This window comes from Nestor notabilis, unplaced genomic scaffold (genome assembly GCF_000696875.1).
Source record: "Nestor notabilis isolate BGI_N333 unplaced genomic scaffold, ASM69687v1 scaffold11579, whole genome shotgun sequence".
NCBI classification, from domain to species: Eukaryota; Metazoa; Chordata; class Aves; order Psittaciformes; family Psittacidae; genus Nestor; species Nestor notabilis.
The window spans coordinates 51,876-68,348 of record NW_009942416.1 but is presented as its reverse complement, the minus strand read 5'-3'; the positions used below and the strand labels follow the sequence as shown (position 1 = coordinate 68,348).

At 47.2% G+C, this 16,473-nt stretch overlaps 1 protein-coding gene across 1 annotated transcript in view; it reads right to left on the bottom strand.

The window, feature by feature from the left end:
- Positions 1-3,768: 3,768 nt before the first annotated feature.
- Positions 3,769-16,473, bottom strand: part of VPS53 (vacuolar protein sorting 53 homolog (S. cerevisiae)) — a gene marked incomplete at its 5' end in the record, with an annotated part of 61,857 nt that continues 49,152 nt past the window's right edge. The window contains 4 exons of the mRNA XM_010021399.1: positions 3,769-4,068; positions 4,423-4,527; positions 7,615-7,752; positions 11,476-11,545. Coding sequence (XP_010019701.1) covers positions 3,898-4,068; positions 4,423-4,527; positions 7,615-7,752; positions 11,476-11,545 — 484 coding nt within the window. The remainder of the gene's footprint in view (positions 4,069-4,422; positions 4,528-7,614; positions 7,753-11,475; positions 11,546-16,473) is intronic.

The following is a 16,473-nucleotide window of genomic DNA, read 5'->3' as shown; positions in this document are numbered from 1 at the left end:
GTGTTCAAGGCGAGGTTGAACACAGGGCTTTGGAGCAACCTGCTCTAGTGGAAGGTGTCCCCGTGGCAGGGGTTGGAACTGGATGAGCTTTAAGGTCCCTTCCGACCTGAACTATTCTGTGATTCCATCAAACTGTGGTACTTTGGTCCTAGTGACCCTGAGCCCAGGTAAGGGCCCAGAGAGCACCCCTATATCCCACTCCCAGCAGGGACCCACTGGCACTCAAAGCAGTGCTGGCCTCAGGTCTCCAACACCCTCAGACATCTCTCTGCTCATGAAGGCAAGGCTGGAAAAGTACTGGAGCCCACCTGGACTGCAGCTAGGGATCAGTGGAGCCTCTGGCTAAGAGAAGGGAATGAGCACACACTTCAACCTAAGAAATCTGGGTAGCAGTAACACAGTTTGGTGTAAGCGGCCCCAGCAGAGCAGGTGCACAGAGGAACACCTTCTGCCACAGCCTCTTCAGCCACAGCCCAAACACAAACGCTTCAGCTCATCTTCCTGAGCACAGCAGAGCATGGCCTGATGCTGCTGAACAGCATCCGCGTCTGCTGCCCGCCCAGCTGCCGCCAGGGAAAGGCTTGTGGAGACTTGGACATCATCACTGGGATGCTCGGAGTCACGCTGTAAATCTGGTGAAAGAAATAAACACCCATGTCACCCAGCACAGGCTGCCCAAGGGCGGAGGGGGCAGGAGCAGCAGGAGGAAAGCAAATGAGTCATTAATTCTCCAAGCGAAAGAAACTCTTCTAGCGTCACGCATCATGTGGAAAAAGGGCACTACCTCTTCATGTCAAAGGAAAAATTAGGCTCTCACAGAAATCCCTCCAGCAGTTAAAAGTCATCAGAAACGATCTGATTATTTAGGGACACAAGGTCAGCTGTGCTGTGCTGCCCGCACAGCACGGAGAGCTGCTGTGAATGCACATGCTGCGGTGGAACGTCGCTTGCTGGAGCAGCATAAGGTGGAAAAGCCAGAAGAGAGAGAAGCTGCAGGGCAGAGCAGCAGAGAGAGGCAGCATTGAGCCCTGGGGCTGGCGTGGTTTGGTGAGGTCCCTCCCAGCCACTGGGGCTTTGTACAGAGAACACTGAACATCAGTAACCATTGAATTCATTTTAGTGTCACACACCGACACACAGCCAGAACTACACCTTGGCCAAAATCCATAAAAAGTGGCATTTTATAAAGGAAAAAAAAAAATCATAATCCTTTATTCCCCAGAGATGTAAATCCCAAACAGCTAACATATGCAGACATGCCAGACCTGATAAATACCCAAGAAATGGGGGACAAAACCCTTACACTGACAGCAGAAAAATGCAGACCTACTCTCTAAAAGTGGAACTCCAACCACCCAGACCTGTAGCACTCTTGAAAGGCTGAAACTAAAAATCCATTTTTCCTTTTATTTCCTCTTGTCTACCAAACGAAATGTGGAAATTGAACCGGGGAAGCCTTTGGGGAAAGACACGCGACGATTAACTCGAACATCATCTTCAGCTATTCATAACTGAGTTAGAGTCATCCGCAGACAGAGCAAAGAAAAATGAATCTAGAATGGATTATTCATCCCCCCAAGGGAATAATGAATCTCTGCAAACCCATGTTCCCTCCTCCCTGGCTACTGCACTTGATAACGTGTGAACCATCCTGCACATGCACCTTGAGTTAATCTATCCTTAGGGAATGGCTGTTCATAATCCCAATGTGCTTTCAACCAGCGTTCCTTCTTTAGTCACCTGACATGAAATCAGGAGAGGAAATAAATGAAGCAACAGCAGACTTGGGAGGATTTTGGAATTTGGAGTGATGAGAAACTGCCTTCCCTCTCCACTAGTGTTGTTACTGCAGCTCTGCAATGGATGTCACCACTATGGTGCTCTGCAGCTGAGCACCCTCCAGGGCCCAAGCCTGGGGACCCCTGAAAACACATCCTAAAGGGCTGGTGTTCACGTACCTGTTGGTGCACACCTTGCTGCAGCAGCAGGTCGGTCTGAGCAGCATTAGAAAACCTGACAGTGAGCATTTCATCCCTGTGGGTTTATTCTTCCTGCTGCAATCCGTGCTCAAGTCCTGTCTGTTCAAATGCAGGCTCACCTGCCAACTGGGCAAAGGGAGGATGGAATTTTACCAAACAGGCACCAAATTTGCCCTCCCACAGCTACAGGACTAAGGAGAAGGAAGGGGAGCAGCCTGCACCCAAGAGGGGACAGTGCTGAAGCACGAAGAGGCAGACAGCTTGAGTCCAGGTGCTGCCTCATTTGGGGATTTCTCATTTCCCCTCTTCCCTCCCTGATCCTGGTGAAGACCTGGATTTTGGGTGGACAGAGCTCATTCTTCTGGAGCATGTTTGATACCCCCCTCCCAGCTGTGCAGCAGCAAGTACTCAATCCCTATTGAGCACAGCCCCTAATAAGTAGTCCTAAGGCCCAAACTCAGCCTGGTGGGGAGTGTGACCCATCCAAGAAGGCATCTGACAGCATGATTGCTCCTCACCTGCCAAACTGGTACAGGACTTCTCCCTCATGCACATGCAAGTGAGGCCTGAATTAGAATAAAGCAGGCACGATTGGTCGATCTGCCCCTAAACCCATATGGGATTCAATTGTTCATGGTTGGGCCTTCAAAGTCCCCCAAAAAGGGTACAGAGAGCTTGGGAATCCAGCGTTGCTAATGACGAGGTGATGTTTCCCTCCACTGAGGCTCCTTAGGGAAACCTCACACAATGGGCAGGGTGCAGATATCCACCAAATGCAGCCCTGCTCCACACTAGCTTTGTAGCTGGGTGCCAGGTTATCCAAAATTATTTCACCTCTGGTTCTTCTCCTCTCCGCACTCGTGCAAGCTGAAACTCAAAGGAGGAAAGGAAGGCCCTCAAGGTCCGAGGCTGGTGCAAGCATCCTGTCCTGGGAAGAGGCCCTGGCTCACTGTTATAGCCATTTCCAGCATCTCTCCTTGCAGGGCAGTGAAGGTGCCAAAGGGACACACCCCTGCTGGCTTGAGAGCGAGGAGCTGGTGCTGTTTGGCACTTGCTCCATGAACAGCCCTTTGTGGAGAGAGGGTGAGATGCTGTATGGGAACTCCCATCAGGGACAGCAGTGAGTCCAGCACACACAAGAGTAACAACAAGCAGCTGGAGATGGGCTCTGCAGATGTCTGGTTTGGCCTTTAAGCTGTAACAGCAACCAAGGCTGCTGGCTTCTTGGCAGGAGGTTTGCCAAGGTGTAGAAAGCATCAATTCAACCCTTTCCTCCTCTTCTGAAAGGATCTGCTTTGCTGTTTTATTGGTGGTTTACACACGCCTGTCCTGGAAGCAGGGGAGAAGTCTGCTGAGGGTTTCTCTCCTGGGCATCTCATTAATCCAGTGGAGCTGCAGATGCCTGGATCCCAGCTGTTAAAGGGGTTGGGGATTTGGTGGTGGTGATGGTTTGGAGTTAGTTTTCCCCCTGCAAGAAATAATGAAACACAGGAACAGCTCTGCAACAGGGAGTGAGCAGTAACACTGAACTCTCAGGCAAAATCCTGTGCTGCAGCAGGAGCTCAGCCAGGCTGAAGGCTGGGACACAAAGTGTATCACAGCTGGATATTCTCTGAATCCTTCTAAACTGTTTTTGTAGCTGCTGACTTCCAGATACCTCTATTTTCTCTACCACACAAACCCACCAATGTCCTGGGTTTCACTCCTGCTAAGCTGTCTCAGGTCAAACACCTTGGTCAGATTCTCTCTCGGTCTGAATGGAGATGCAGCACCACAGTTTATGATGGTTAAGAGATCACAGGACATGGGGGTGATGGGACAGGGATTTTTCAGCAGCATACTGTCAATCATATATGTGAGGAGCTTTGCTCCCAGCCACTGCAGCTAGTCCTGAGCAACAGAGTTTCCTTCTGCTCACTTAGAGTCTTTTTTTGATTAGTTTCTCCAGTTTCCGTATCCGAGAGGATTCCTGCTCAGGTGTGGGAGTGCTCAGTGAGAGGGAGCCAGTGTTCTCCACACCGGAGGGAGGAGCTGGGAGGCGCTGGCGGAAGAGGTCCAGCATGCTGCTCTGCTCGCTCCTCTTCAGGCCCTGCAGGAGCAAACAACAGTGAAGCACCACAGTCAGACTGCATTCATGTGGGAGCGGGTGTGCATGAGAATAACTGCAGGAGTCAAACCTCAACCTTTTGTTCACCTACCAAGAGCTGGTTTTACACCTCTGGATGGTCCTGAGAAAACCGAGCTCAGCCCCAGGAGCAAGAGCAGGTATGTGTATATAAAGTGAACTACAAAGATACTCTTCAGTAGCAATTCCACAGGACACACCTGCCTTCGAGTAGTCTTCCCACTCCCAAACCCCTCCATATTTCTACTGAAAAAAGTCACCAATAATCTCAGTGCAGTGGTAGTGGACAAGCAGAAACTCTGTGGGACACGTTCTAACCTTCATGTCTAGTATCTTCTGGAAAGTGTCGGTGCTGCAGTCAGCAAGCAGCTTGATGTAATTGTCAACAAACACAACTGGGGGTTCGTGTGGAGCCATAACCACCTGCCAAGACAAAAGAGATCAGACAAATTCTATGAGTTAAATCCAGCAATTGGTCAACCCAGGCACATGAGAGACAGCAGGACTAGCTTCTGTAAAATAAAATGCTTAAGGAACAAGGCGGCTGTATGTGCTGCGAGTAACTGAGAGGTAAAGGTGAGTGAAGTAAAGTAAGGAGCAGGAAGATGGATGGGGTCTCTACGCACAGTGGTGGTGTCTGGACCCAGAGGGCTGCAGATATCATTTCACAAAGGAGCAGGACCTTGTCTCTATGCCTGTGGGCTAGCAAGCATTGGTGTATTGTCAAAGCTCAAGATTTTATCTTGTTGTGTGGGGAAGACTAGCTGGGGAGTTGCTTGGGGGAGAAAGGCAGTGCTGGTGGTGGTGACAGGAAGTCCCCATCGGGTCAGGCAGCCTGGACGCAGCCCAGACCCTCACTTTGTGTGTCCCTCTGCTCCCTCCTGCCTGGAGGTAGGGTAGAGACAGCACAAGGGAATCTGACAACACTTTGCAGTCCCTCCCTCTATCCCCAGGACAGCGAGGTCAGAACAATCTGCCATGCAGTCTTCCTGCTTCTGACATGGAACCTGATGGGCAAGTGGTGCCACATGCAGCCACTCCGTCCTTTGGGTACACTCCTCTGGAGAGGCTGGGATGCAATGTGTGACCCCCCCGCTGAAGTCTGCCCCGGAGCTCACACTCCCTTAATGCCAGCAACAGTCAAGTCAGGAAAAAAAATTAAAACAGCCTTGAAGCTGGAAAGATGATTACTCATTGTTATATTTTCCTTACATAAGCAGCAAGCTCCATAGAGAACACACCTTTTGATAATGCTGGGCAGCAAAACCATCATTCTGGGGAAGTGTGTGTGTGTGAATGTGTGTGCATGCAGGGCAGAAACAGCACAGGACCAGACTCTTCCCTGTCTCTGAAAACATTTCCATATGTTTCCATTGACCCAGCTCACCCCACACTGTATTCTGTCACAGAGACATTTCTTTCTTTCCCTGCACTTCAGACCAATGAAACATCATAGCCATGTATACACTTATAAATCCTTAATTTACAGCCCTTGTAAAAATCTTCTGCCAAGATGAAAAGCTGGAACTTCAGACAGCAGAGCCAGAGGAGAAAGGAAAGAGCTCTATGGGATGTGTTGTACCCTGACGCCCTCCTTCCTGCTTTCATCTGTGCTTTGTAGGGTTTTGCTAAATGAATTTGTTTGTACCATCTCTGAGTTTGTGCCATCATGGATACTCCTACTGAATGACAGCTGCACCAGTATTAACCTGGGCACGCTGCTGTGTGGTGGTACTGCTGTATGCAAAAGAGGCACCATTTCTGAGCCATCCTGGAACTAGGTAGGAGAGCCCTGAAAACACTGTGGAGGAATGTAGTGCCTGTGCCTCTGAGAGAGTGAAAGAGCTCTTAGGGAAAAGACTCTGATATACAATTTGGAAACAGCAGAGTCTGAGCATTGATAAAAAGAGACAATCAATAAGGCAAACAGAACAGCCAGAGATGACCAGTCAGCTCTGGGCCCCTGCAAGCAAACCTTCCTACTGAAATGCCCCACCCCTGTCAGTGTTCAAGGCCAGGCTGGATGAGGCTTGGAGCAACCTGGTCTAGTGGAAGGTGTCCCTGCCCACAGCAGGAGCTTGGATCTAGATGAGCTTTAAGGTGTCTTCCAACCCAAACCATTCTGTGATTCTACGATTCAGCCCAATCATCTGCTGATCACACAGGGCTTGATTTGTCCAACAGCTCTGTGGAGCACTGAGCACTGTAAATGTTTTGTTGTTTCATTACTAGTTACATCGACACAGAGCCCTCACTCAGGGCCAGCAGAAGTGTGTTCTGCAGCAGCAAAGCAAGCATGAAATGTCTGAAAATGTGGACACACTGCTACTGCCCAGCCTGCAGACCAGCAGCACCCTGCAGTCCTTGCCTGAGGCACTTCCTATACTGCTTTCATCTCAATCGCAATGAAAGCAACGTGATGCCAAGGTGGACAAACTAATTCCATTACCTTTCCAATTCAGACATAAGCTCCAAGGAAAAACCCATTTCTGTATGGAACAGGCTCCCATCTTTGTTGCTCCGCCATTAGCAGTAGCAGGGTATTTTTCTTCAGGTCATTTATAAGAAAATTTAAACTTGCTCTAACACCATAATCACCTTACTCCAGAAGCATGGAATTGCAGAACTAATTTCTGAATTCAGAATGCAAACGCAGCCATGACATTATCTTGGGGCACAGGAGCAAAGCCACACTAAGCAGAAAGCATGGAGAGGCTGGGCCCTGCACCCCCTCCTTGCCTTGGCTGTGGTTTATAGGAGGCTCTAGCTGGCAGCAGCCTGTTCTATCTGACCCCAGGTCTCACTAATACACGTAGAGGAACATCTTCACTTCAGCATTGTTGGTAAACAGGGGACAATCCCATCACCCCGGAGGGTACAACTACACAGCTCCCATGGCTTCTCCTGGGATCAACCCAAACTTCTTACTCCAGCAACAAGGGGGAAGGGGAGGTTGCTTTGCTTGTTACTTTTTATGAAGACAACACACTGCTTTTGGGTCATTTTCCAGGCACCAGGTCTGGAAAATAAAAAAGGACTCTGGTGAATACAGTAACCCAGACATGTTTGCACTGGCTGTTACACTAGACAGTAAACAGGTGACTCAAGCACGGCTTGGCTCCCCTGTGTGAAGGAGTCTGCACAAAGGCCTGGAGTAACCTGAACTGGAGGGTTTGCCATGCAGCAGACACTTATGGATGCTAGCTCTGATTTTCACAAGCTCCTGAGGGAATCTGGTGCCCCAGCTCTCTTAGTAAGCAGAACTTGAGCCCGCGGTTACCTTGAAAAATGAGGATGAAAACTCAAATGAGATGTTAAAAGAGAGTGGGGGCAAACCCAAGGCAAATAAGCCAGTTCTGTCAAACAGCTGGCAGCGCACCCGGACAAGCTCACATACGTTCATGTGCGATTGCAGATTGCTGTGTTCAAAGGAAGGGCCCCCTGGAATTCGTTTGCTCCAAATCCCAGTCCAGCAGTCTGGCTGGCAGGTTATCAAAAGTCTTGAGTTACCTTCAGGATCATTTCAGCCCGAGTCATGCCTTTCACCACTATCTTCGTATAGCTGGCAGGAGCCTTCCTCACCACTTGGGACCCAATGGAGGGCAGATCCAGAAGAACCATCTTCAGAGAGTGAGTGTCCAGCAGCAGCTGCAATAGTTAATCATACCCTCTTATTACCAAGCTCCATTACCTACCATAATCCAACATCCTTAAAAGTTTAACACTTCCCACATTGGAAAAAATCCCAGTAATTGGACTACAGGAACAGGAGGGGCTGACCCATGTAACGATACTGAAGGAGACACGATCACCCGTGGCTATGTATCAACACCGTCCACTGATTTGAACACAGCACTACTCTGTTGACTTGAAATGACTTATGTGCCAGATGTTGAGCTGCCCTAAGGCGGAGTTTTCCATCCAGCCCTCTTCCCCTTGACAGTATAAAGTAAAACAATCTCAATTACCTATAGCTGTATCATTACCTAGATATTGAGGTCAAATGAATTAACACCATGCTTTCCACTGCCCCCAACCACCCACTGTGTCAGGATTTCTGCTCTACTCAACCACTTGATTTTAAGTTTTTTTCTTTAAAAAGAAAGTAGCAACACATTACAGCTCCATGGAGAACTGCTCAATACCCTGTGTACACTGAAACTCACAGCCTGCATATTGCTTTTTATTTTACCAATGGCTAAATAAGCAGCAAGCAGCAGCCATGAAATTTAGCCCAGACAAGCACTGATGACAAAATGCTGTGGGTTAGGGTTTCTTAGAGCAAAATTACCCCAAATACCACATTCTTCTGATTGTACAAGGTACATTTGAAGAAGTAAGATAAGACCAGTGAAGGACAGAAATCTGAAATCAAACTAGAAGAAGAGGAGCACAACTGATTCACGCAGCAACGAGTGAAAGCTCGCTGGCACACCCAGTGCATTTCCTCCTGCAAAAGGGTTCTCAGAAGCAGGTGGAAACTCGTTCTTCTGGAGCAATATACAACGTTATAGGCCCTGCAGAACCCCCCAGCAGTCACTGTGGACAATCTGAACATTTATGGTACAGCTTTCAGCACACACAGGAATTCAGTGCAAATACAAAGGACTGAGCTGAGGAGGAGGGATGGTGGATCACACCACTTCAAATCTGGTCCCTGTTATCTGCAGCAGCGTATCATTGCTATGTGCTGCCTGTTTCATGGTTTGCATGAGATGAATCGATGCCATCAATCTCGTCCTGGGAAGCCAGGAAACCACAGCACAAACGAGCAGCTCTATGCACCCTGGAGCTGCTGGAGCCTCAGGCTGTCATAGCTGGATTCCTGTGTGCGTACGAGAGACCCCATAGATGGAAGATTTTTCCATGGCTGGAAAATTCACATCTATCCCATGTAAACTCTGCCATGGCTAATAGGACTTCTGTGCACTCTGCAGCCTTTCCCACAGACACAGCACTTGCAATCTCTGTCCACTCACCCTGTTTCCCCCTGTTACCCATTCCAGGTCCCTAGCATTACCGTCTCACTGCCAAAGCTTGCTGAGACAGAGGATTGTCAAGTCAGATATACAAACACAAAGTGAAACCCTACAGGTCTTGTTCCCTGCACTGAACGCTTCTGTAAATAATGCCTTAGTGCCTAGATTTCAAACACGATTATTAGGAAACAGCACCATGTTTAGAATAGGGAAGGCCTGGAAAGCATATTCCACAGCAACACTTGGTGGAAACATGCTGGTGGGTGACCAGGGGGGTGTTCAATAGATGCTAAGGCAACTGAGGACCTATATGCTGCAGAGACAGAGGAGACAAGCTTCTGAAGACCTTTGTACATCTAACCCCAGGAAGGTATGTCCCACTTATAAATGACATATATTCACTGTGAAACAGGCTAAGAAAAACCTTCCCAGTCTGCTTTAAAGCAGCAAATTAGGCCTGTTATTCCAATACAGTAATGTTAAAACCTTTTAACATTAAACACAAACCCACTGCTGGCAATTGGTTAATCGCTTTAGATGGTTATTCAAAAGACTTTGTTTAATCACTCTCAGGTTTGCCCATTGCACAAGATGAGCAGGAACTGCGCTTTGCTCATTTGCTTCCCATTAAGAGGAGGGTTTTGATGTAAAGCTCCTGTTTCATTTTGCAGACACACACTGCTCAGAACCCATCTTTGATGCCTAAAAGCCAAGCAGCTTTTAAGGCACTGATTTGAAGTTCACAGCAGTCCCATTAGGGACAATTCTGATTTTGTCTAATTAGCCCACGGGGAAGCAGCTGTTTGTGCCAGGGACAGCTGAGAACCTGCCTCATCCAAACCTCATCCTCACAGAGCAGTGGGGGCCCAGCCCACAGGCAGGGGTGGGAGATGAAGGGTCTCAAGGCAATAAATATCCTGCACTGCCCATGTGCAATTCAGGGACAGGGACTCCTGTGAAAGGGCAGCATTTCAAGAGAAATGCATGTGTTAATTCAAGTGGCAATAATTCAACATGCTTCCTTCCCCAAGATTATGTCTCACCATCTTGTGGTACCTACAGCTCTCAGGGCAACAGGAAGACAGGTTCATGGGAGAAAGCTGGGGAGTCCTGAGCCCCAGATACTGGGTGGTCATTTCCCTGGGTCTCAGTCACCGAGTGGGAGAGGTGGGGACAGCTCTTCCCCACCATGCTGCAGTGTCTGACATGTGTTTGCAACGTCTGAGGAAGCAAGGCCTGGAAGGCATTTATGCAGGAAGAAACTGTCCTGTCTTCAGACACTGCACTATCACTTGCCCTCAAAAAACAGGGCCTCCATTTAGCATTTTTTTTTGGGACAGAACAGGAAAACTCTGCACTGTGCCTCCCTGCACAGCTCTGAGGACAAGACGACAGCAACCATCCACAGGCAAACTAGAGGAGGCAAAAATCTAACTGCACTCACTGGAATTCAGCCAGGACACAGGCTCTGGCAAAACTGCATCAGGCTGCAGAGGAGCCCTTAGGCTCCCACAGCGTCACTTCCTCAGAGAGGAAGGAGCCAGCACCTGGGAGCAGCACGAGCAGTCCCTGAGAGGATGCAGCATTGCTCTGCTGGAGTATTGCTGTTTAGACTCCTGAGCTGAGAAACTGCTTGGACACCTGGAGGTTTGGGGTTTTGGTCTGGAGTTGTTGCTGGGTTTTTTTGGTAAAGTTTTCCTGCTGTCTCACCTCCCCTCCAAATGATGCTTCCTCCAGCAATTCCTTTTAAGGAGCAGACATATGTATGAATAAAGGATTAAAGCCACTACTGCACAGGCCTTCTTCACTGCCCACTCTCCACTCCTGCACTTCTTGAAGGGAATGAAAGAGGAAGCACATCTTAACCAGCAACTACAAGCTGACCATGCCCCAGCTCTTCCGCGCAGAGAAACGATAGGCTTGAGGTTAACCAAGTGAGAAGGTACAGTAGCAGCAGACGGAGATTTGAGAAAGGATGTGTCAGAAAATAGTCTTCCTGAGAAGGACATGGGAGCTTCTTGCAATAGTTTCTGCCACAAACAACATTCTTTTCCTCTGTGTGCATACACTGAAGACAAATCTCATCATGACACCTTAGACCAGTGCGTAAGAGGTTTGTTGTTCCTGGGCTATCATTACTTTGACTGGCAAAGCGAGAGCTCCTTTGCTTGGGAAGGTGCTTAAGGCCCCTTTCCCATGACAGGTTCACTGTGGCAGGATCCCTGTAAACCTGCTTCCACTCTGCCCTGTACCAGCGTATCCCTGTTGCCCCAGCTGCACCAGAGTTCAGGACACGTAACTCAGCTCTCTGTCCCTTTCTACCAAAAGCTGCCTTGACTTTTTGAACCCAGAAGTCATAAACATGTTAGATAATACAACTACTTTTTCTTACCTGTTCTGCACCCACCATGCTAATTGGTTTGCACTTGAAGAGATGGTTAATGAACTTGGGAATGAAGGAGCTGCAGAGATGAGATACAAAATGACACAATTACATATGAGTATGTGGAGTCATACAGTCTTCTGTGGTAACAAAGCATGCAAAAACAGATCACGATGGCTTTCCACAAAGATATTGTAAGTGCCTGGTTCTCAGGATGATTCCAGACACATTAAGTATACTGAATAAAAATCCAACAAACCCTAGGTACAATTCTTTTGCTTTAATCTGTACTGATCTCAAAGTTAATTGAGAAGTTGCACACATACTCTGCGTAAATAAATTGCTATAAACTATACGTGAAGTACTACAGCACAAGGTCAAGAACAAGCAAACTATTGTACATAATAAACACAGCAACATGCCAGGATTAGCACAGTTATTCACTGAGGAGAAGAATCCAGAACCTACAATTTACTGCATACAAGTAATTCCATAACATGCATATTACACCCTGAACTTGAGGTCCAGCCAAGGCTGGAGATCTGCTAGGCCCTGGACACTCACACAGAAAGGCACTCTTCCAGAAAGCTGCTGGCCAACACAATCAAGACAAGAAAAAGTTTTGTGAAAACACTATTACCCTGTTTTACTAATGTGGACTTCAGACTCAGAAAAACGACTAAGGTACATATACTCAAGTGGGGAGAACTTGGCAAAGATGGAAGCCCAATATTTGCCAACACGCTCCAGAGCATCAGCTCTGGTTTTAGCTTTCTGCTTCCTGGTTTTAGGCTTTGTTGCAATTTCATTCCTCAGTGGAAAAGCAGATGCTCCCTGCTAGCAGAAGCAGTGGCTGATCACCTACAAGACAAGCTCCTGCCCAACCTACTCAACTGAGGTGCAGCACCAGGAAAACTCAGGAGCTGAACATGAGGAGAAAGGCCAGAATGAACAACACGAACTCTCAGGACCACACCACTCATACCCTTGTCTTCCTTTTGCTGCCTTGTTTTTCAATGTACTCTGACTCTTTCACATGGTCTTCTTTGGCCGAATGCCTACCAGGCTCATGTTTCCAGGACCTTGCCCATGACCTGGTGGCAGGTCTTAGATTTTAATGACACTGTTCTAAGTTCATATAAGCCAGTCTGTTTTTTTAATTTTTGAATGAGACACCATTTATGATGATGATCTAAATTCAGTGTGGTTTCCCCCTTGCATCTGTCAAGCTATTTGTTTCCTTCCCACAAAACAAGGAGCATGAACAGCATCTTGTGTGTCCTGCCACCTGTTTTCCAAGCCAGGACATTTATTTTTTGCCCTTTCTCATGGAAGAATGACAAAAGTGTAACTCAGGCACAGAGCATGCCAAGTTGCTGAGAAAATCCAAAGAAATGGTTCAAGGAAGAGTCCAAGCAAAGGCTCCTTCCTTTCCCCTTCCCTCAGACGCAGCCACGACCTCTCTCAGTGAATCATCCCTTCCTGAAGAGGTGTCAGGGAGAACAATTTCAAACTACTACTGAGAACTAGCTACTGGGCTGCCCCAAACAGATTTGAATTTGGCCACCAGAGAAACAACCTTGGCAACAAAATACAAATAAGAGGAGGGAAACAAGCCCTATCTCCTCTTGCACGAAAGCATTACAGCAGAGATGAAATATATCTGTTCTAAAATCCATTTTCCAGGTGTATAGCTAATTCCCAGAGGGCAATTAGAGTGCTAAGCACAGCTGGAGCTTAGCTGATCCTATAAAATGATCGATGGGTAGCAGCTCTGGGTGCAGCGCCTTGCTACAAGCTGAAAAGAGCAAGAAATTAACTCTACCGTTGATCTTGCAGCTAGGTCCAACTGTCCTTCTGTCTGTAAGGTCAGACATGGAGATAATGCTCATGTTCTATATGTGAGCCTCTCTTTTTACAGGGTGGCAGACCAGCAGCCAAAGGACCCTCTCCCCTGTCTTTTTTTAATCTTCCTTTCTATGTAACCACATGGTCTCCCATAGCCAGCTCTCTGTCTTGCATGAAACAATTCCCAGGCCCCTTAGGATGGCCACCCACAATCAATACAGAAGGGTAAAGTGACCTTCCATCCCCACATGCCTGTTATTTCACGCTGCCTTATTGGAAACAGCTTCTCAACTCCAGCAGGACAGACAAGACAAGCCATAAGAACCAAGGGCTGCTCTGGTATTTTGGGAGGGTTTTTTGGACAGGCAGACACCATCGAGAGCAGTTGCACTTAACTGAAAAACTCAAGTGAGTCTCCTGCCTAGGCTGGACTCAGTGCTTGGCTCTCTCAGCATACAGCAGGCAATCCTGATGCAAGTAATACGTGCGAATTCAATGTTAATGCTCTGCACGAGGTTTTGTACTCTAAATGCCTTCACTCCCTGCACATCCACAGAGCTAGACTGGATGCCAGAATTCATTTACAGTTTCAGCTATAAAACCGAATCCAGCAAACCCTCCATAGAAGCAGACAAGTCCCCAGCGTAATAATAAAGCGGTGCAAGTTAGATTAGGAACCTAAAGCAGAGAAACCACAGCATCTGAGAGGCTCCCATCCAACAGGAGTGGCTCTGCCAAAACCTTTGCTTTCCTAATCCCCTGCACTCATGATGCATCATCAGACACAATACCTTGCTAAGCAAGGCAGACAGAGATGCAACCACAGTCTTGTCTGTCTGAAGGAAGATGAGATACTGCAGGGCATCATTCAAAGCATCCTGGTGTCACTGAGTCACTGCAGCTGAGAAGGGTTTTGCTTTACACCCCGCTCCAAGGCAGTGACCAGCCTTTGCAGCTTGCCCAGGCTTAGCTCATCTTGCTGCTTCGAAACCTCCAGGAGCCTCCTTGTCATGATCTTCTTCCACCCAACTCCTCTCACTACAAGCACAATGCAAAGGCCAGAACTGGAAGAGTGCCTGCTGCAGTTACCCACCATGCTTGCCTGTTTGTAATATAGATGAGCTGCTTTTCTGGTGAGGGGGAGAGCTGTTTGTTTTTCCTGTCTCTCAGACCTAATCTCTTCCTCATTGAGGTCAGGTCACAGACTTCCCAAACACATCCCTGCGCAGCAGCCACAGCTTCACCACTGTGGTTTTTGATTTCAAAGGATAAAGACTGAGGTGCAATGAGAACAGAGCCCCTCACCCTGCCTGCAAGTGCCTCCTGGAAAGCTGACTGCTTCTCATTATTTCATGGGAGTGAGGGTTGCATATTGGTCAAAACAAAACAAAAATGACAAATTAGGTTAGAGGATTGATGCAATTTCTGATGGCCATTTTTCTTCTTGCAGACTTGGCTCAGATCCCTCAGTTTTAAATTTAGTGACTTTAGATGCCTTCTCCCCTGTGGTCCTGTAACTCAACACTAGTGCTTTATACAATCCATTAGAGCTGAGAAGTGGCTGGCAGTTCAAAAAGATACAGGCATTAACATATGGAGAAGTCCAATGCCTGTTAAAAAGATTTTCAGTGTCGTGGAGCACACAAAAGGCCAGGTATTTATATTGGGCAGGCAAGCATATTCCATAAGAATTCAGAGCTTAAAAAAATACAAGTGTTTGTATGCATTAAAATGTCACCAGCATTTTAAGTACATCAATGCACCCTTACCGCTGGGCTAGTTCTCCTTAAAACCAAGTTGTACAGAAGAACTCTACATATGATCTGGCAAAACAATCCTTAGGAACCGAATTTTCACTTCTCTACCTGATTCACAGCACAGTGAACTCAAGACTGTCTTCATTTTAATGCGCTGCAGATCAGAGCTGTAGTTGTCTTAAAAAAGGTTTTGAAGTGGAGTGGGAGTTTTGCAGGTTTCTGTGCTCAGCTATGGAACAAGCTATGTTGAAGGCACTCAGATGTTCATTTTATGCTAGGTTTACTTGGTATGTGCTTAGCAATAAAGTTAAAAGGGAGGCAACTAAGCTGAGGTATTAAGAGTGTGCTCTGAACAGCTGAGTAAATGGGGGTTTTTATTTATCACCACGTTAGTGATGTAAAATTCAAGTGAAACCACATAGAAGGCTTAAGTGCAATAAATTTTCACTGAGACAGCATTTCAAACAGTGATTATGGGCAACGTCATAATATGATTTATCAGTAACTGCTCCTTAATGCAAACTAATGAGTACCCTGAGATAGAAAGGGGGAATGAAACTCTCAGGCCAGCCTCCCTGCTGCGAGAGCTAACAGTTCTCAGGAGAGTTTGCTGCATCCTTCCCTGCTGAAGCTCCAGTCTCAAATCCACACAAGTAACTGCCAGGGCATAGTTTATTTCAGGATGATTAGCTTATTGCAGATGAATGAAACGTTAAGGTATTTTAGAGTGACACATGATATGCATGGCACAGCTCACAAGTCCACCAGCAGAGTCACATGCAACACCAAAAGCAGCAGCTACAACTGGCAGAGTCCTCCTGAGGGTTCTTCTTGGGGCACTGGCATGCAAAGCTCTCCTGGCCACAGGCAAGCAGGGAAGAGTTCCAAGTATCTTCTCAAAGAACTGAACTTTTGTTTCAGACACATAGCTTCAAAGTTTGGGTGTCCAAGAGATGCTGGAGAGCTGCACCCTCAATCCTAAACCCAGAGGCAAGGGGCATTTCTGACTCATCTTCCAGTTTTTTCACAATGCTCAACTTCAAGTGACTTTACAGGAAGACACTTACAATATTCCCCTCCTTTCTGAACTATCTTTGCACAAGAAAGCAGCTTTTGGTCTGTCAAGGCAGAATATATGCATCACATATACCCTCCTTACAGTGCTATAGGTATTTTAGAAGCTACATTGAATCAAATGATGCACCAGATTTTTTAGTACCTGGAAGCACCAAAGCCTCTTATCACTGGAAGGAAGGTAGGTTCCCATAGCAGGAGTCATGTCTAATTCAAACATTCAAAGCCTTTTAAAGATGTCCAACCCAAAACCTTCTGCACTTGGCAAAGAGTAAGCAGTGATCATCACAGTATTTTATGGGATGGTTTAGGTATGTAAGGAAGAACC